Source organism: Lathyrus oleraceus, chromosome 4 (genome assembly GCF_024323335.1).
Source record: "Lathyrus oleraceus cultivar Zhongwan6 chromosome 4, CAAS_Psat_ZW6_1.0, whole genome shotgun sequence".
NCBI classification, from domain to species: Eukaryota; Viridiplantae; Streptophyta; class Magnoliopsida; order Fabales; family Fabaceae; genus Lathyrus; species Lathyrus oleraceus.
In genome coordinates, this window is record NC_066582.1 from 494,665,894 (window position 1) to 494,688,009 (window position 22,116).

Sequence of the window (22,116 nt, forward strand, 5' to 3'; positions counted from 1 at the left end):
GACCCTACATCCATATGAATCTCAAAATAACAAAGAAGATGAAAATTATATTTAAAATCTAAAAAACCTTTTTCAGTGATCAATTTATAATAGTAATTGTGTTGTCTCTCTCACATGAAATAAAAAAACTTAAATGCATTTAACTATATTTTTTAATAATCGTGTAACTTGTTTTTTTACTTATAAATCAGACCCGAGTAGTACTATTTGAAAAATAAATAAATAATTTATTTTTAAAATTAAGAAGCACAAAAAATATTATGCATAAATGTTAGAGAAAAAATGTTAGGATGAGTTTGATTAATTTATAAAATGATAAGTATTTACAAGACAATTTTTTATACTATATTATGTTTGATGATCAATGTAATTGACATTTTTTCTAAATCTATTTAGTGAAGTACACACATTCATATTTTTGTTCACTCTATTGTCTAATCCAGATTAGTTATTTTATCAAACAGGATAATTTTTTTTTGTCTAATTCAATCCTTCGATTTTGAGGAAATCAAGCACCCTTAAATTTTACTTAGAAATAAAAAAATAACTTTTTAAAACTCCTTACGCGTGTATTTAGAAAAAACGACGATGCTAGTTGTAATTCACGTTGGTTTATCGAAATACAGTAGCCAATAAAACGCATATACCCTAGCTTTTCTTTTTCTTCTTCTTCAAATCGCGCGCGCTTCTCCTCCTCCTTCGCCGTTGACTACCGCGGCGGCGTAGTTCGTCATCGGAACTCACCCCTCCCCCACCTCTCTCTCTTGAAGCGATAGAAAGAGAAATTTCTAAAACCCTAACATTCATAACTTATTAATAAACCCTAATTCTCCCGTCGAGTTTCCGGGACTGTTACAGTCATGTACGGCGGTGGTGAGTGCGAGAACAAGTTATATTTACTTCTTACTTTCTTATTTTTCTTCTACTTCTCAGCATTCTTCATTTTGTTGAATTCACAGACGAGGTTTCGGCTATAGTGATTGATCTGGGTTCACATACCTGTAAAGCTGGTTATGCCGGAGAAGATGCTCCCAAGGCCGTGTTTCCTTCTGTAATGTGTTCATTACACTTTTTATTTTTCTTCTTTTTAGATTTTGTATTAGCTGCTTTCATTTTTATTTTGTTGTTCTTCTTTTTGGCTAGTTGAACTTAATTCATGATGATGGCATTGGCTATTTTGTGGTCATAGCTTAGTCTGCTTGACTGCTTGAGAGTGTTCTTAGGTTCATGTATGATTTATAGTTTGATAGATAGATTAAAATCTATGGGTGATAGTGATTTTACTCATTTGAGGATGAATATGATAATCTGACGACGGGGAATTTTGTCTTGCCTCATGTGAACTTAGGTTGTTGGAGCTATTGATCAAATGGATGTTGATGAATCGGATGATCCTGAAAAGAACTCTGGCTCTGGGGAATCCAAGAACAATAGTAGAAATGTTGAGGGTGATAAAGCCAAGGGAAAGAGAAAATTGTATGTAGGATCTCAGTCCTTGGGCTACCGTAGAGATTTTATGGAGGTAACCCTTTTGTAATGTCTTCTTGAATCTTGATTAGTTTTTGAAATACAGCTTTCAAAATTTATAATAATTATTAGATGTACTTATCTTTTTATTTCATGATGTCAGGTACTGTCTCCACTGAAGGATGGACTTGTTGCTGACTGGGATATTGTTGACAGCATTTGGGATCATGCCTTCAGGTTTATACTGATGATATGATCCGTGTATGATAGTTGTTCAAATTCAAAAGAATTGAGAAAGGCCAAAGAGACTGTAGAAGAAACCATTATATACTCCATAGACTAAATGAATTGCTTATATGATTTACAATTGTGTTACTCCATAACTATGCGATGATTTTTCTTCTGTGTGGTTTAATAATTTTCCCTTGTATTGTTCTTTTCATTTTTGAGTATTTTATGTCAAATACTTCATGAATTGATTAATCCTTAAATTGGCATTTTTCTTTTTTAGTAGGGAGTGCTTATTGATTGATCCTAAAGAACATCCCATGCTCCTGGCAGAACCTTCTTCCAATGCTCCACAACAGAGAGAAAGGTGTTCGGCCTGTAATTTATCATCTAGATTTAATGGAGCTCTGTAAAACATCAATATGTATAAGTCAGTTTGTTGTGATTCTTGCAGGGCAGCAGAGCTTATGTTTGAGAAATACAAAGCACCTGCATTATTTTTGGCAAAAAATGCTGTAAGTGAATAGTCCTACACTAACCTATATCTCTAAGGTAAAATAATCTATGTTATCAAGCGAGAACGAAAAACTATTGAAATTTTACTTTTGTTTGACATATAGGTTCTGACTTCTTTTGCATCAGGGCGTGCCACATCATTAGTTGTTGATAGGTAAGAGATCATTAAGTTATATGTTTGCTAGGATATATATATTTTTTAATTTGGTAGTATGATTAGTGGTATTTTTAATCATTTATGCATTTTAATAGCTAAAAACATATTGTATACGGAAGAATAGAATATTGTGTTAGAACTTAGGTATCTTAGACCAATAGGATATACTAAATGTACTAGGATAGTATTGAGGAATCACCCTTAAAACAATGTGACTAAGATCAAAGATTACATATGCACTGTTACAACCTTGGACAAAACTGACTGAGGAAGTTTCTTAAGAGCAGTTTCACAACTATTTGAATAACAAACCTAACACGATATTGAGAGCCCGTTCTTATCCAACCACCAACCGGTTCCTATAATTAATTCCACCCTTAATTCAAATATGAAACTTCTACTTATAGAGTTACATAATAAAACATAATACACATTTAACAATTAATTAATATAACTGCTCTTATAATAATATGATAACTACCACTAATAGTAATAATATAATAACGGCCTAATATATTTACGTAAGGTCTAACATATTGATATTTCTGTCCTATTTCACTATGCCCTACTTTTACTCAATATAGTAGTTGAATGATAAACTCTTGGTATTAGAGTAAAAGTAATCGATATCATACCCCTTACAAGCAAAGGTAGATCTCTATTGAGAGACCAGAATTGCATAGAAAATACAGGAAAGAAAAGAAGGTAATACATATACCTCGCTCTATGCCTCTCCACCTTAGTCATTCATGCCTGCCTCTCCCCAATCTTTTCCTCCCCTTCTATCCATACTCGTAGCCAATTCTCTCCATTTCCCACATTCCTCGCCATGTTGCAGTATTTTCCATGGTATAATATTGCAGAAGGCCAAAAATCCTCCCTTATAAACACGTCATTTGCTGCCCGTGGCGTTGCGATGGCTGGCATCCCTTCACAAACTAGCTATGGTGGTTTGTCAAAAATCCTTCATGAAGGCGCCATGGCCGCCATTTAACAACACTTCAAAACCCTCTTTTGCACCTTCCTCATGTTGTCGTCAAAGTAGAAGTCATTGGAAGCCTACCACGTTCGTTCTTGCTTTAGTAACAGGGTAAAAAAAGGGTTTATGTATGTAATCATCATATAATGAGCCAAGAATGGCAAAAAATAAATTCATTATTTTGATTACAGTTCTGGAATATAATTCTTTTTTTACAAAAATGATAAAGAGGCTTTTACTTTCTTTCAGACATTCATTCTTAAATAAACGAGGGAACTGTGTACTTCTATTTGCAAAATAAATGTTTGAAAGTTTCATTGTTAAACATGTTAGCATGTCTACACATGATTATTTTCCTTTTCCTGTTTGATTATCCTAAGGTAATCAGGGTGCTATGCTGTGATTTAAGCAGCATATTGAGCGTGATTTTAATGATGATAGTTGGACACACACCTTCTGATTTTAACAAGGTGTATTAAGGGACAAAATTAAAATATATTTAAGCATATGGAGATTCAATTGACAACATTGAGATGGGGGTGGGATTTGTCTGTTTGAAAGTTAGAAATATTAGTTTACTTTTTAAGCTGCAGTATAATGCTGGAAGTGTTGCTGATGTGAGGTTTTCTTATTATTTCATTTCTCTCAGTGGCGGAGGATCTACTACAGTTGCACCGGTTCATGACGGCTATGTTCTTCAGAAGGTATTTGTTATTAATGAATCAAATAGAATTCACTTGTCATGTAATTGAATCAAATCATAGTTTAATTTGGTAAAACCATATTTGATTTGGTATCCGATTTCTTGAAAAATAACCTGGTTGTAAATTCTTCTAAATTTGTAATTACTAATTATATTTACATGTCTTTTATCATATAGGTAGTGGCTAAGGTAGACAATATGTTCTCTAGATAGTTTTATTTAAGGCTGTATAGAAGAAAAGTATTTGTAATTGTATTGCTTATAATTGAGCAATCAAAGATATGTACTGTGGGTTCTGACTAGGATAAGAAATTATGTTCATAAGGTGAGAGTGGAACAACTAAGCAAGGATTTTCGATTATTATCGGTCTACGTCAAAGGTCAACTGAGTTCTTATCTTTTTCATCTTGGTTTAGATTTGCTTGTCGAGCATAACCAAGGCAGGGCGTTATGGTGCATATTTTATGCATATGATATAGACTTAGTTGGAGAGTGGGGAGAAGGAATAAACTGAAAGCTTGAGAGTTAAGATAAAGGAGACATCCTTTGGAAGCACATTGTTGATTAATTAGAAATAAAATCTGGTATAAATGCATGCAGGTCTTGCTCAAGATTGATTGGGGCCTAATGTAAGCTTGGAGAGATACTTTTTTACTCTAAAAGGGAGGGATTTGAGTTGAGTCTTTGTAATAGTAAGAGTCACAAAAAAAGATCTTATAGGTGAAAATTGGAGATGGAAAATGGAAATAAATGCACGACAGAAAAACTCAACAATAAAGCCAGACCAGCATTGCAAAGATAAGAATGCTATGATGGAGAAGTGGTCACATAAGACAAGATAGAATAAGGAAGGATACCGTTGGAAAAAGTGGGGGTGGCCTCTATTCTAGAATTTCATCTTAGGTTCTTTGGACATGTAGAGGAAGATTATTGTCAAATGATTACGAATTTTTTGGGTCCAATGGTCTGGATTTAGACAGGCTTCATGGTAAGGATATTATAGACTTCTATGGTGAACAAGTATGATAATGTTGTGCTCATTTGTTTTTATTAGAGTTTTGGTCTAACTCATCCTTACAAAACCGACTTATAGAGTGATGATTGCCCCCACTTATAAACGCATGTTCATGTCATATATTGTTTGATGTGGGACTCTTTAACAATTTTCCACCATTGGATCAATAAGTCCCATCATATCTCATTTGATTCAGTGGTGGGACTTGTGCAGAGTACAACATATGTTCCACTTGAGCACCAGAGCTAGCCTATTGTATCGTAATTTGATCCATGTATCCGGCTCATCTAGATGAGAAGGTTTTGATTGTTTTAGTTAAATATGAAGAACACACATATTGGCATCATCTCCATATTGCTACTTAATCATTTATCATTTTGATTGTGTAAAAAAAATACAGATGGTAATTAAAAATTTATATATGGGTGTCCATGGATATATGAGGCACAAATTATTGACTAGGAATTACTCCCTCCATCTTTGAAAAAGTGTTTCATTTACATTTTTTCATTGTCTCAAAATAATTCTCTCTTTACAATATCAATATCAATTCAACATTTATTATTATTATTATTATTATTATTATTATTTTTCACTACTATAACCTTATTTATTTATTTTCACTCTATTCAACTACTCCACTTACTACGACTAATAAGGATATCCTAGTAGATGATACTAATTTTTATCATTAAAATCAATATATCTAACAATTTTCTTAAGAAAAACACAGTGCTCAGATAAAACATTTTTTATGAGACGCGGAGTTATGTTTGCTCGATATATTTAGAATGTCTTTTGTTATACTATATATTTAATAATTCAAAATCTCGTTCTAGCCTGTAATTGATATTTGGCTAATACTAAGCTTTTCTGTCTGATCATATCTTAATTATTTTTACAACACAAGGCTGTGGCAACCTCTCCAATCGGAGGAGAATTTCTTACAGACTGCTTGATGAAAAGCTTAGAAAGCAAGGGTATTGTGGTGGGTTACAAACACTAGCTATTATATTTGTCAATGGTAAAGGTGCTTCAATTTTATTTTCCTGAGATTTCCCCTTATTTTGTACAGATGAAGCCTAGGTATTCCTTTAGGAGGAAGGAAATACGCCCTGGAGAGTTTCAGGTATTATGTGTTTTCATGTTGATGACCTGTTAGTTTAGTTACAGTTTTTTCTTTTACTTCCTTGTAATCATCAGTGCTCGTATGACTTCCCGTCCCCTCCCCAAACACAAAGATAGTGAACCTGGAGAATATGGGAGTCCAACTCCTGTATATTATTTCTATGTGCCTTCAGCACATCTGGATGGTTTTGATACTCCATTTTCATCATCTTCATATACTGAGTGTTCAAGTTGGGATTTCTTATATCTTGTTTTGTTTATGAATCAAATATTATAACATTTGCATGTGCGACTATACTGCAACAATGTGAATTGAGCTGATTAGGATCTGTTCAAAATATTTCTGCAAAAGTTGTGCCAAGAAGATTAGTTTTTTTAAATTATAAGTATTAAAGAGATAATGGTCTTAGATGTTTGTATACATTTTCTTTATTTTTATTACATTTGTAACTCCATGTCTATTCTTGCTTTTATATCTACTATTCAATTTAAAAGAACTCTAGAACTTTTGGGGCAAATGATAGTAAGCAAGAATCCCATTATTTTCTTATTCATTGCATTAAACTGATTTTGAAAAACCTTTCAAAATGATTTTGGTTGTAGTTGTAATTAACCGCATCAATGATTATTTTTTAATGATTTCTGAATCTTACAGACTGTAGATTTGGATTTTCCAAGTACAACTGAAAGCTATAAACTCTACTCCCAGGTCTGTCACTGATCATGTTTTATCTCATTAAATGTCATGTTTCATATATCTAGTAACTATTTTCTTGTGACAGAGGGCGATTGCTAGTGATATCAAGGAATGTGTGTGCCGTGCTCCAGATACTCCATATGATGGTTTGTACACCTGTTGTTCTCATCTCATATAATGTTTTGGATCTTGTTATCCTCTGCGTGTTCTTGTTGAAGATATTTTTTGAAGGCAGTCTAATAAGATAACTTGATTTGTCATCTCTTGTAATTTGATTTGCTTTTACTCGGGTTTATGTGCTTTGAGGTGGGTTGCATGTGATGCTTTTTCAATGATCTGATTTAATGGTAAACCTAGACATACATATTTTTCAGTTAAGTCTTTATAGCTCTTGTAGATGCTTTTATCTTCTCGACTCCATTCGATTTTATCCAAGAAGCTCCCATATATGACATCCATTTTTCTTCTTTATTTGGCAGAGAGTGCATATTCAAACATCCCAACTACCTCGTATGAGCTTCCTGATGGCCAGTAAGTTGCAGTTATTCTTTCTCATAGAAATAGTGAGAGGGGGGTGAATTGAGTTATGTTTCAACTTGTAATCTTGATAAAACTTGTTTATAGTATTTGCTATTGTACATATTTCATAGCCTAATTATTACTTCTTGGTGTGAGGTTGTCATGAATCTTTTTTTTTCTTCAAATTTTATTCCATAGGACAATTGAAGTTGGAGCTGACAGATTTAAGATTCCAGATGTTCTTTTCAATCCATCCCTGGCTCAGGTATGTGATCTAAAAGATTTATCATGCATTTTCCCTTAAGTATTCTAAACTTCTGGCATGGGAGTTCAAAGAAAAAGGTGCCCTTAGACACCTTTTAGATCAAAAGGCACACACCTTAATTATCATTAACAACAAAGAATAAAATTCTTGCATCCCCTCATTGATTTTTCCTTTTCTCTTGCAACATTATTTACAGTTTCTAATATGCCGTGAAAGTAAAAAAGTTAAAGGGATTTAATATTATATGTAAAAAAATTTACTTATTTTAAAGCCAGGGATGGTAAGAGAGAGAAGGGAAGGAATTTTAATAGAGGGGAAGTTTAAATTTACTTTTTTTAACCATTGTTATACTCAAGGTCACATTAAATATAGTGATATTTAAGTCCAAATTTTAAACTAGTTTATTACCTATCCTCCAAATCTCCCGCACTTTTCTGGAAGGGATTTTAAATTGGCTCACGGGGATTTTGCTCCTGCCCTTTTTTGTAGGGGTGTTCGCGGTGCGGTTTGGGCGGTTTTCGCGATAAAAATCATCCGAACCGCAAGAGAAAAAAACATGCGGTTTGGTTTGGTTCGGTTGACTTTTAGAAATAAAACCAAACCAAACCAATGCGGTTTGGGTTGGTTCGGTTGGTTCGGTTTTTTATAATATTTTTATTGTGCCATACATACACCTATAGAGAACAACATAACTTTATATTTAGTCATTAATACATGACTAAATAACATCAAAACTCATCATATTTAGACAAAAATGTTTCATTCAATATACAAAAAATTAGATTAGACAAAAGTGGAATAAAATACATATATAAATAGTAGCATAAAATAATATCGAAGACATTATAATAAAACATAAAAAATATATGAGATGAGAGATTAGAAAAGATGAAAAAAAGAACATAAGAGATGCGAGATTGAGAAGAAAGATGCGATAAAAATGTAATTAAAAGAGAAAATAGTAACATAAAAGATGAAAAAGAAAGAAAATAAGAAATGACTTATTAGAGTAGAATAGGCGAAACCTACATGGAAAAGAAGACGAGAAGAATGTGTGATACTACTATGAGAGATTTAAGAAGGTTGAAATTGAAACCCTAAGCATGAGTAAGAGAAAATCGTTTGTAATTATAAGGTTAAGGCATACTAGGTTTGATGTTTTAGTTGGATGTGGGATAAGTAAAATTTGGATTGTAACATAATGCGGTTTGGTTTGGTTTAGTTCGGTTTGCAAAATACAAACCGCAAACCAAACCAAACCGTGCAGTTTTGTTAAAAAATGACCCAAACGAATCCGAACCAAATGCGGTTTTTTGCGGTTTCGGTTTGGTTTGGTTTGGTTTGCGGTTTTCTATTGGGTTGGTTTGGTTTTGAACACCCCTACTTTTTTGTCCTTCATATATTGAACCAAACTAATTTAAAATAATCTCTCCCATCCCCTCCTGCTAGGAAGCCAAGTCAAAATGAAATAGAAAATATGTGTTATTGATTGAAAATAAGGATAAGTGCATCAAAATAATCTCTGTCCAAGCTCAAAGCCGAAACTAACCGCCTCCTTTTCCCTTCCCACCAACTCACGGCTGATTTCTATCCCTCCCTCAACTCTAATTAACTCACCATTCAATTCCAACCAGTGTTTTCAATTGGCAGATGGTGGTCCATGGCGGAGAGCCTAATTCCCCATAATCATGTGGATTATGGCAGAAAACCCCACAATATCAGCCAATCTTTACCATTGAGTCGAGCCCCAAAATGGCCCCGGATATCTCCCATGGCCTATTTTCTTTAACACTAATTCCAACGAAACAGACTGCAAACCAATATGCTGTGGAAGTAAACAATTATCATATAGTAAAACATGACATCTATATATTTGCATTTTAAGTCAGATTTATCACTATTTAGCTGACAATTTTTGATAAATCAAGATGCAATTATTGGTTCAGCTTCTTAAAAAATTAAAAAGGTCATAAATGATTATTTAGTAAAATATAATCTAATTATCATCATGCCTATCAAAGGCCGTCTACATGTGAGATTCTTTTCATTTTGAATGTACTGTATTAAATTAAAAAAAGTGTAGCTTCTTCAAAGTATCTTTCTACAACCTTGCTCTGCGCCCTTGCTAAGTTTTCTCATAGATTGGTTGGGTGTTAAATTTTGAGGTTGCACTGTGCAAACTTGTTTGTTCGGTTTTTGTTGTGCGTATATTTTCTTCTTCTTCTTGCTTTTCTGTATATTACTTAACAATCAATATTCTCTTGTCGTATTTATATAAATTGCAGTCAATTCCAGGCATGGAGAACTTTGCAGAAATTGCTCCTTCAGTTCGAGGGCTTCCTCAAATGGTAAGATATTTGATGTGTTTGTTTAGAGTATCTCAAGGTTCATATAGTGGGATAAGGCTTCAGCTGCTGTTGTTTGAAGTATCTCAAATGGTTGAGCATATTCAATATCTAGGAGTAGAAGGACATACAACAACAACTAAACCTTATCCCACTAAGTGGGATCAGAGGTCGACTGCATGGATCAATTTTCGTCATAATGTTTTATCAAGGACCATGCTTCTATCCAAGTCATTAATCTTGAGATCTTTCTTAATGACTTCTTAGTGACTTCTCTGATAGTCTTTCTAGGTTTCCCCTTCCTCTAATTGTTTGCTTTCTCTTTATCCGGTCTATCCTCCTTACTACAGAATCTACCGGTCTTCTCTCTACATGCTCAAACCACCTAAGTCTATTTTCCACCATCTTCTCCACTATAGGCGCTATCCTGACGCTTTCTGTAATATTTTCATTTTTAATTTTATCCCGTCGAGTCTTACCACACATCCACCGCAACATCCTCATCTCTGCTACACTACACTAACTTTATTCTCGAGTAGAAGGATATGATCGGGGAAAATTGTAGGCCGGACCATTAGAAAGGCATGCTTTTATATGGTTTCTATTTAGACATGATTGGACATTATGACTTCATTTGATTCATGTAGCTGATACCCGCAAGGGAAAAGCTTTTATTGTAGTCATATTGTTTTTGGTTTTAGGGTTTTACGTTTCTGTTTCTGATTTGCTTACATTCCTTTGTATATTTGCAGGTTATAGAAAGCATTAATAAGTGTGATGTTGACATTCGAAGAGAATTATTTAGTAGCATACTGGTAATGTTATTTATTGTTTCCTTCTCCGTTCCTGTATACTTATACTCTAGCCTGTTTCTATGTAGATTTTAATTAAATTTAGCATAGACTTTTGGCATCTAAAATAAAAATGGATGCGCATGGCTAGTCTGCACACATATAAACCCGCCCCATGACCATTTTGATGGGAGCATAGTTGGAGCCTCGTGCAATGGGCCATCCTTTCTGATTGAGAATTTTGAGATATTTTGATGGTCGAATAATAAGCATGCAAGATTATTTAGTGTTTGTGATATCACATGCATTGAAACTCATTCTTTTAATCCTTGTTAGAATGCTTTGAGTTTTATTTTGGGGTGACCTGTACCCATAAATCCAATTCAATCAACAAATACTTGCTGAAACCATATGATGTACATATATTGCCTAGTTATCCGTTTGATAGGTTTTTCCTTTTTGGTGTACCGAATATAATGATGGAAGCATATTATACAAATTCATTTACCTGCGTGTTTAAAGTTGATTTCGTTTCACTTTCAGCTTGCTGGCGGCACAGCTTCAATGCAACAACTGAAGGAACGCCTTGAGAAAGATTTGCTAGAGGTATGATGTAACTCTGAGCTCTTTTTGTTTATCTTTCAATTCTTGTTTTAAAGTGGTGATTTCAAAGGTTAACATTCTATGTTTTTTCAAATGGTTTTTCTGCTAGCCTCAGTTATAGCTTTGTAAGGCTTGGTTGTTATTGCTGTTGTTGTCTCTCAACCTAGTTGGTCTATTTTTGTTATGCTGAGTTGCAGACATCCATTCGGACAGCTGAATGGCTGCTTTGCCTGTCTTGTTTCTTATACTATGTTTTCCCAATTCCTTTCTGAGTTTTGATTCATCGACTGTCTAATTTTTGGGGCACTATGGAGTGCAAGATGTTAAGCACTGATCAAGGCATCTGTCCAATGTCTAATTCTTGAATTTTAAGTCCAAGGTTGCTGTCTTGGCAGCTTATGTAAGTTAAGACTCGGGTGTTAGGGGGTAAGAATTTAATTAACTTTTATTTATTAAGCGCTAATCATATTAATTCAGAACTTATGTAAATTGTTTCTTCAATCTAAGAAGGAATGAGGGTATACTCCACACAAATCTTGTAGAATCAGTATCTATGAACTACGGAAGTGAGCTTATGATAACTTCGAATGCACAATGCTTGTACGGTAGGATAAGCACAAATAACTGTTCCAAGTTCCAAACTCCCTATAGATATACTTGGTTTCTCAGCAAGGTTTTTGGAGTGTTGGCTGCTTTTGTTCGTCAGTTGTGACTTTCAAATGTAATTTTGAACAGAGGTCTATGCTAATGGTTTTCCTTGGTGTGTTTCTTTGATCGACTTGCAAAGAAGTGGAGAGTTCTCTTTTGAGCTAATGTATTTTTTCTTTTGCACACATTTACCTTTGTTTGATATTGTGACATGGTGATTTAGAAGGTAAAAAGCCAATGAATTCAAAAGCTCAGGAATGTTTAACTGAAATGCTCTTGTCATTAAGTGTTTGAAACATTTATCACTAAAGCTGTTAAAAATATTTTGGAAGTTTTTGTAGGGAAAAAATTGTGTTTAATCATAAAGTACAGTGCTCTGAAAGAACATAGAAACTCCACTACTGAATTATAAGTATGTAGTGGAATTCTATGTTCTTCCGACAATTTTTAAAGATAGTCCAATTTGAAACATTTATCACAAAATGAACAACACATTGAATTTATAAATAATATTACGAATACATTAAACTTTTTTGAAGTATATTATCAGTCGAATGTGATTGCTGGTGTCCTCCATAAAGCTCGAAAAGTTAGATACTGTAAAAATTGACTAAAATTTCATTACTGATGCAGGAATCCCCTCAGGCTGCTAGAGTGAAGGTATTGGCCAGTGGTAATGCTACTGAAAGGAGGTTTAGGTGCGATCTCTCACATTACTATGATTTTGATATTAGCATTATCTTGTGCACTTATACTTTTTCACTTTTGGTTATATCATGCCATTGACTACTCTGATTAATTGTAAATTCAAGTTTATTTCTCTTGATATGGTGCCTATGGTCATTTTCAGCCAGGAAGCATCATTTATAAGTGTGTTTGGTAATATTATTTTGAAAGGGTTTTAGAGATGAAAAAATAAAAAATCTACTTAGTAAATTTGTTGAGTACATATTTTGGAAGCCACTGGAATTATGGGCAGTGAGACGTGCACAAAAAATGAGAAACAACTAAGCTCGAGTTTTCATGCTGTGAAAATTCGAACACCAAAACAAAATTAGAAAACATATAAACTTGAAACATATTGACTTATTATTTTTAGTTGCAAGTACAATAGTGTAAGCACTAGAATACTGAATGAAGTACAAACTATCTTAAATTTTTTATCAGAGGAGTCTACTATTTATGTCCTTGTAGATTTTGTTGTATAGTTCAGGTAGGGTTATAAAACTAGTCCTCTACATTCTTCCCTACCACTAATGGTTCCATTTCTTTCAATGTCAAGGGGGAGGCTCAGAAATATGATGTTATATGGGGAGTGATTGTTGATCTATTGTGTGAACTGTTATTAGTTTTCATAAAAAAAAGGTATGAACTGCATTCTAACTCGTGATAGTGATTTTATGGGCAGTGTCTGGATAGGAGGCAGTATACTGGCTTCTCTTGGTTCCTTCCAACAAATGTGGTTCTCCAAATCCGAGTAATTTCCCTCTCCATCATTAGAAAAGCATAACTATGAAATCAAGCTTCCAAAGTTTTCTCTCAAGGGTTTACTTTAAACACTAAATTGTTTTAATGCACTCTGATAGGTATGAAGAGCATGGAGCTTCATATATCCAAAGGAAGTGTCCTTGAATTGCGATTGGTACGAGGATCTTGCTACTGATCTATCTCGGTGTTGAGGAAGTTCACTCATGAACCTTGAAGTAGTGCTTGTGTCAACCAATGGTTTTATCTTGTGCTGTTAATGTCTATTCATTGTCATTGGATCTCAGTCCAACTACATTGTTGACCTCAAAGGTGGATCACAATCCAATTATTGCTGTAATCTTTTCTGATGTGGAGCGTGCTTAGAGTCCGTAATAGTTTCCTATTTAACAAATTGAGTTTCACTTGTGTAAATTTAATTTAACTGGGCATGAGAATTGCCACTTACATATAATTATTGACTAGTTTTATTTGATAAATAGTTTTGATTTAGACGTTATAATATGTAGTGTTACTAACAGTTCTGCAAATTCAATCTCCCTTTCAATGAACTAAGTGGAGCTTTAGGATTGATGAACACGTTAATTTAACGTCCAATATTAGTATGTATAATTGTCTTTCTTACATGTATTTCATAGTCAAATTGTCTAATTATACCCGTTTTTTCACTAATAAAACTTCATCCCATTCAATTAAAGTCGCCTTTTTTTTGGGACTGGTTCATTTAATGGCACGTTGAAGTGACAAATCATGTACATATTCTAATTTACATGATTTATTTTGCTAAATCTTAAGCCATTTGATGGACAATCAGTGAAGTCACTTCAGTTTTTGATTGATTACTCAGACTTATTGAATCTTTCAAGAAGATAGGAAAGGAAAGCTTCTTTGTGAATTAAATCGGAAATTGCACATTTGAGGTAACAAACTAAACTAATAACAAAACAATAACTAACTGCTATGTAATTTTCGTAAGAAAATTAAATTCTAACTACCTCCTGAACTTCCCTCGACTAATTTATTAAAGGACTAATTTATTAAAGGTTTAAATAGTCATTTGGTTACGGCAAGTTTGTGTGTTTTTCAATTTGATTCTTAATTTTTTTTTTAAAAAAAATAGTCGTTAAAATTATTTTGATTTTAGTCTTTAAAATAAAAATTCGCAGAAAAATTTAAAGAAAAATATGCAGTTAAACTCTAGATTTTAAATCAACATAAAACTTAAAAGGAAAGTATGCAGGAAAATCGAGATCTAAAATAAATAAAAAATTAACATCTAGGATTATTACGAAATAAAAGAAGATTCTATGACTAATTTGAAAAAACATGCAAACTTGTATGGACCAAATAACTATTTAAACCTTTATTAAATTAATGTAGTCGAAATAATAACTCATAAAAATGATAAATCACACAATTAACATAAATTTTTACTCCATACCTCAATATTTATTCTCTTATATTTATAATATATCATTTTTAACTAAAATACTCTTGTATAAATAGTTTATTTGTTTCAACTTCTTCTTATTATTCTATTATGAAGTTATCCAAGCTATTGAGAGAGGTGAAAATTTGTTTTGTACGAAAACTCTTTAATCTAGATTATTTGATCCACATACATAAAATTAGAAGTTTTTCCCCAATTCTCCGATCAGAAAAGTCACCGAAAATCTTACATCATAGTTATTAGATATCCACATTTGTAACACAAAAGTCTTGTCTGGTAATATATTTTAAATTATCCTTAGGAGAATATTGAAAAAAGATGTCCAATGAATGAAAAAAAGACTATCATATGTCTTACTTTAGAGTTATCTGAGGCGATTATTTTTTTAGCCACCAAATGTCTTCGAGTATAGACATCCGATTTGATTTTTTTTTAAACTAAAATTTATATAACTTATTTTTGTTTATTCTTTCAGTGACACAAACTCGAGGACATGAAAGTCGGATCCAAGTCCATGCAGGTGTAGGACAGGGCACTCGAGAGGCGATGGATGTTGAGGATGAGCATGTAGGTGCATCTCCATTTCCTCCACCGCCGTTATGATTTTCAAGAGGGTCGTACGATACATCTATTTTGGTATAGTACGAGCATCATGTTGCTTTCCATTTATGGTTTGGCGAGAAGTAAATGACAATCACTTTATTTTGAATATTTTTTAATTTTTAATTTATATTTTATAATATATATTTATAATTGTTCTTAGGAGAGAGGTCTGAAGAAAGAACTCAAGGTTGTTGGACACGAGAGCAAGCTTATAAGATGAGCTTCACATTCTTCCCCACATGCGATAGAGAAGTGGTTGAGTGACTCTGATCTATCTTTACTCCAGAGGACCAGTTAGTCGAGGATATACTAAAACTTGGTATCAACATTTGTAGAGAGATGACATCAAGAGACATCGTTATTTCATATGACATTTGGTAAGATGACCATTACACTAGACAACGTTTCTTGTCTGCTTCACCTTTTGATTAGGGGTGAGTTCTGGTACCACCCACCAGGTGTCATTAAAGAAGATGCTCTCGGTCATGTTATTGATTTGTCGGGAGTTCCATTTGAAGAGGCAATAATACATGTCCATGTTTGTAAGGGTGCTTATTATAAGTTGGAATGGATGTTCAACATGTTTACACGTCATCGATCTGCTTCTAGATGTGATTATGCTATCAGATCCTATATGATAATGCTGATAGGTTGCACATTTTTATAGGCAAGACTTTTACTCTTGTTGAGGCACGATATCTACTACTATTTAGGGAATTGGTTGGATGTAGTCGACATGGTTAGGGAGTAACTACTTTGATCACACTATAAATGTATAAGAGATGCTTCCATTTTTATCTTAGACGAGTAATGAGAATGATGCGTTTCGATAGTAGGTGGATGAGATGGATGAATGGGAGTTTGTTTTCAAGTAGCTTTTCAATCTTGGTAAATGGGAATCAGACTAAACATTTTGAAGGGGGGGGGGTTAAAAAAGAGAGATTCATTATCTCCGTTCTTATTTCTCTTGGTCACGGAAGGTTTGAATTGTTGGAACAAAATTGGTTGATACCATATCTATTCAAGTATGTAGAACCATAAAACCAAGAACAGATAAAAAGAATCTTAAAGATTTTGATTCTGAAGTTCAGACTCAGGCTCTGATGGAAGATCTAGACTATGAAGAAGTCAACTCTAAAGAAAGTCAGTCTCTGGTGATCCACACTCTGAAGCTTCAGAAGCCAAGAAGCAGACTCTGAAGAATCAAGTCTAAAGAAAGTCAACCTCTGAAGGTTTTATCTCTTCAATCGAGGAAGTTCTGACAGACTCAGCGATATTTTGTTCATGTGAAGACTTAAGGAAAAATATATTCATTATTGTCTGAGCTTCCAGAGATAATTACTCTTGCAGAAAAGTGCTTTCTTGATGAGTCTAATCAAGTATAAAATATCTATCTATCTATTTATTTATCTATCTGTCTATCTGTTTGTCTGTCTGTCTGTCTGTTTTTCTGTCTCTCTGTCTCTCTGTCTGTCTGTTTGTTTGTTTGTTTGTCTGTCTGTCTATCTATTTGTCTCTCTCTCTCTCTCTCTCTCTCTCTCTCTCTCTCTCTCTCTCTCTCTCTCTCTCTCTCTCTCTCTCTCTCTCTCTCTCTCTCTCTCTCTCTCTCTCTCTCTCTCTCTCTCTCTCTCTCTCTCTCTATCTCTCTCTCTCTCTCTCTCTCTCTCTCTCTCTCTCTCTCTCTCTCTCTCTCTCTCTCTCTCTCTCTCTCTCTCTCTCTCTCTCTCTCTATCTATCTATCTATCTATCTATCTATCTATCTATCTATCTATCTATCTATCTATCTATCTATCTATCTCTATCTATCTATCTATCTATCTATCTATCTATCTATCTATCTCATCTACCATCTATCTATCTATCTATCTATCTATCTATCTATCTATCTATCTATCTATCTATCTATCTATCTATCTATCTATCTATCTATCTATCTATCTATCTCTATCTATCTATCTACTATCTATCTATCTATCTATCTACCTATCTAGTTATCTATCTACATATCTACCTATCTACCTATCTATCTATTTATATATCTATTTATCTATCTATCTATCTACCTATCTATCTATCTATCTATCTATCTATCTATCTATCTATCTATTTATCTATCTATCTATCTATCTATCTATCTATCTATCTATCTATCTATCTATCTATCTATCTATCTAAGAAAGAATCAAAATATCTCTCATGAGATTAGATATTTGAGGAAAACCAAATAGAAAGGAGAGAGAGTCACGTGGCAAGGGAAAAAGAGAGGAACAAAATATCTAAGCAATTGCCATATGTCAAAGTTTCAATGCTCCAAATTAAATTAATTTTTAAAAAATAAAATAATGACAATTGTTGCATTGTGATTGGTCCCTCAATTAAAATTTTAATAATAAATAAGACAAACTAACTTAATTAAATTTAAAAAATGAATGAACACAAATTAAAATTGAAACAAAAATACAGATAATTCTAAATAAATTTTTCGATTATTTTAGCAAAAGAACAAAAATAATCAGACAAAATTTGAATAAAAATCAGGGGCAAAAATGGCCGAAAAAATTAAATTGAATGCGTCAAAATGATTAATATGAAATAAACTTCTCGGAAACATATAGTTTTTGATCAAATTTTGAAATAAAAATCGATCGGTTAAAAGGCTCAAACTGATTGAAATGCGACCGAAAAAGTAGTCAAAAAATTAAAACGAGCATGCCAGGTTAAACTATGTGAACCGTAAATTAAGAAAACTGACGTCTGCAAGCTAGGATTTGAAATTTTCCGCCCATTAATTTTACGTACAATTGAGGAATGATTCAACCGAGACGTCTAAAGATCTGAAAAATTATTCCAAGCAATAATTTAAGCGTTATGCAAAACAAAATGTATGTTATGATGAGTATAAAATGCAAACGTCTTGTAAATGAATTGAAGTATTGACTAAAGAACTGTAAATAGACAATAAGCTGCAAATGAATCACTCTTGGACCATTTTCTTCTGATTCTCAACTTACAATTAAAACCTACAAAGATACAGTTGACGACAATACTCTTAACTATCACCCTATGGACCTCTAAAATAAGATGCAACGGAATGAATGATGCAATGAGATTGAGAAATCGAGTCTTCAGACTTCTTAATCAAATAAATGACTGAATGAATGTCATCAAGATTAGATAACATGCCTGAACTCCTGACTTTTCATATAAACCCTGATAAATGCTTTTAACTGATGAAATGCACGACAAAATGGAACGATAATGCTATGTTGATGCAAGTAAAAAACTTAGGGTAAAATTTAGGATATGACATACTCGTCAACGACTTCTCAGGGATTTTGATTAAACTTAGTCCTTTAGAGAATTACAACTCAAACACTACTCATCAATAACTTCTCAAGGATTATGACTAAACTAGTCCCTTAAGGAATTACAACTCAAAGACTACATGTCAATAACTTCTCAAGCATTCTGACTAAATTTAGTCCCTTAAGGAATTTAACAATTATTAAGTACAAGGTTTATGTTTACAATATTGCTTCTTAATAAGTATATACACAAAGTGAAAAACAGACTTTACACTTAAGAATATATGTAATTGAGTGTTAAGTGTTTCTCTCTATTTTCTCTTTCTCAGTATTGATTTTCGCTATAGAAATTCTTTCAGCATGTTTCTTCAAGGAAGTTTGTCGTTGTCGTCGGTGTTCTCAACATTATTTGTCCTCTTTATATAGATGAAGAATAATATCGTTGGGGGATAGAATTGGAAACATCTTAAATTCAATGACTGTAAGGTTGAACCGTAAATCATGGATAGTGGAGAGAAAATGATTGATAGTCGTTGGTAGTACAATCCTTGGAAATATCAGTGTGTATGTCCATTTGATTTCACCGCTCAAATCGTATTATCTTCTAGAATATTCATTCAGTCATTTTCTCTAAATCATAGGCTTCATATATGAGATGTTTTGAAGCTTTATCATAGTTCAGAGCCTTAAAGATAAACTTCAAAGTCTAGTGAAATTGAGGCTAGAATTTATCAAAGTAACTATGGATTGATTGATTCATAAGTGTTGACTAGGATATCCAGAGGTTGACTTTAAGTTTAGCACTTCTTCGTATTCTAACCTTGATTCAGAATCTGATGATGTCCAGAGTCCAGAGTCCAGAGGTTGACTTTAAGTCTCTCTATCCAGAGTCTAGTGTCTCTCTATCTATAATACAAAGTCTCTTTATCCAGAGTCTAGAGTCTCTCTATCCAGAGTCCAGAGTCTGATAATGTCCAACTTTGTTTGGCGTCTGGCTTGTTCAGAGTCTATTATATTCAACATATGGCTTGTTCAAATTCTACACACTCAATAAAATATTAGAGTAAAATTGTTCTTTATACTTTGTTATCATTAAAACTAAAGGATTATAGATGTAGAACTAAACTTGTTCCAACAATCCCCCCTTTTTTATGATGACAAATATTATAATTTTGATGAACAATTTTGACTTAACAAATAATCAGCTAAAAAATAGAGTCAAGTTTGCAGGCTCCCCTTGAGTTGTAGACTTTGATTTTTTTTAGCTTTAAGTTCACAAAGTGAGGTTTGCAAGCCCCCCCCCCCCCCCCCCCCCCCCCCCTGAGTTTAAAAATGAATCAAAACTGAATATCTTAGGATAAAAATGAATCAAAACTGAATATTTTCTCCCCCCCCCCCATTGTCATCAATAAAAAAGATAAAAATATCATTAAAAAATATTAAAGTTGATTTTTGAAAGAGACATTACATGAAAAAAAATCAATATAACAAAGAAGATATTAGGATGGTGGTGGTAATCTGGCTAGAATGGTTGTTAACAACTCTTCAATTATGGAGTTTATCTAATCTTGTTCTAGCAACTAAGTTGAGAGAATCATTAGTAGTCAAAGTTGGGGAGATGTGCTTGAAGGCCAAGAAAGTTTCTCTCTCATATGTCCATTGATGAACATTAAAAAAAATTGAATATGCTTTATCACAAACTCTCTTTATAAATGATATTTTGTTACTAACAAGGTCATATTCCTCTCTTTTCCATATAGCTCTTTTCATATCTTTCAACATGAGAAAATCATCAGAGAGCTCTAAGAATGGCTCCTCTAATTAAGTCAGCAAGGTCATTAGGAGTTTCAAATATGATAGGTTCAATTCCTCTGAAGGTTCAAGAGCACAAGTTGGCACATTTGTCGGAGCATCTGTGTTAGGAAGAACTTCAGTGACAAATATGAAGAAGCTTAAGAAGAAGAAGCCAGGTGATGACAGTGGTCAGACACTGATGAGGACTATATGACTTTCCTCGATTCAGGTGGTTGGACTGTCAACCAAGTCTGAAAGTTGTAACCTTTTGAAGTGCTTCAGTTTGCTTTTGTAATTGATTATGGATTTGTAATAGTTTCTGAGCAATAATAATTGATCATTTTCTCATTACTTTTGTTTATGGTTCGCTTGCGACTAACATCCTCTGAGTGAGCCATTGGTGTTGATAGAGAGATATCAGAGAAGTTTTCAACCATTTTAGCCGGGTTTTGTTGAAAAATTGCCATACCCTGAATTTCCCCCCAAGAACTTCCACTATTTAATTACATTTAATTCACCTGCATCATCATATTATGACCATTTCATTTGTTCATTAAGTCTCACATGCATTCATGTCTCAAAATCCAAAATAATATATATAGAAACCAAAAGAAGGAAAAGTCAGTCGTTTGACTTATCCATCTGGTCATTTGCATTTTTGGATCATGCATTCAAGTCCAAACATTTCATTTCCTAATTCATTATATTCACAATGACTCAAATTTAGGATTTTAGTTTGAAATTATGAGTTTAATTTTAAATAGTAAAATTTGTCACCCAAGCTTCATTCATGCAAATACATTCTTCTTATTCATGAAATTTCTTCCTTTTCAAATTGCATCCGTGTTATCATTCTTTTTCAATTGCATTCACCATTTATCCATTCATTTATCATTGAACAAGTTTCAATTACAACTCATCAAATTTGCAAATTCAATTTGAACTCACAAAGTACTTCATTTTCATTTCAAATTTAAATTCTTACAAGGGTACCAAACATGACACATTCAGGATTATACAAAAGTAAAATGCGGCTCTCACACAAGGCGGAAACTAAATGCTTCATTGAATATGGCTAAATAAAGGAGCAAACCTCCCCAATGGAAGGCCAGGACAATACTGGTGAGTTGGAACAAAATTGGTTTGTCCCATGTCCTTTGGGTTTTGAAGATAACAAAGTATTTAAAGAACAATATGGCATACAAATGTTTGTTCAAGTGTGCAGGACCATAGACTAAAATTCATATTAAATCCAAGTATTGGTTCTAACCCTGAACATCCAAAAAGAATCGTGAAGATCATGTTCTGATGTACCAAAAGTTGAAGAACTGACTCTAAATAAGTCATATTCTAAAGAGGTCGGGATTCAAACATCATAGTCTGAAGGAATCATCCTCCGAAGAACAGACTTTGGAAAA

General features: G+C 33.3%; 1 protein-coding gene across 2 annotated transcripts; it reads left to right on the forward strand.

Moving 5' to 3' along the window:
- The first annotated feature begins 561 nt into the window (after positions 1-561).
- LOC127076690 (actin-related protein 4) lies at positions 562-14,048 on the forward strand. 2 transcript variants are annotated; one of them, XM_051018407.1, is made up of 20 exons: positions 562-873; positions 960-1,051; positions 1,349-1,522; positions 1,631-1,704; positions 1,982-2,062; positions 2,150-2,210; positions 2,316-2,365; positions 3,997-4,051; positions 5,976-6,053; positions 6,141-6,194; positions 6,849-6,902; positions 6,976-7,036; positions 7,370-7,421; positions 7,608-7,674; positions 9,960-10,022; positions 10,772-10,834; positions 11,354-11,416; positions 12,695-12,759; positions 13,470-13,538; positions 13,648-14,048. In XM_051018407.1, the coding sequence occupies exons 1-20, from the start codon at positions 861-863 to the stop codon at positions 13,691-13,693; spliced, it is 1,335 nt and encodes a 444-aa protein (XP_050874364.1). In that variant the 5' UTR covers positions 562-860; the 3' UTR covers positions 13,694-14,048. The 2 variants fall into 2 exon arrangements, with proteins under 2 accessions (XP_050874364.1, XP_050874363.1); XM_051018406.1 differs by having other exon boundaries at positions 563-873; positions 1,979-2,062.
- The last annotated feature ends 8,068 nt before the right edge of the window (positions 14,049-22,116 follow it).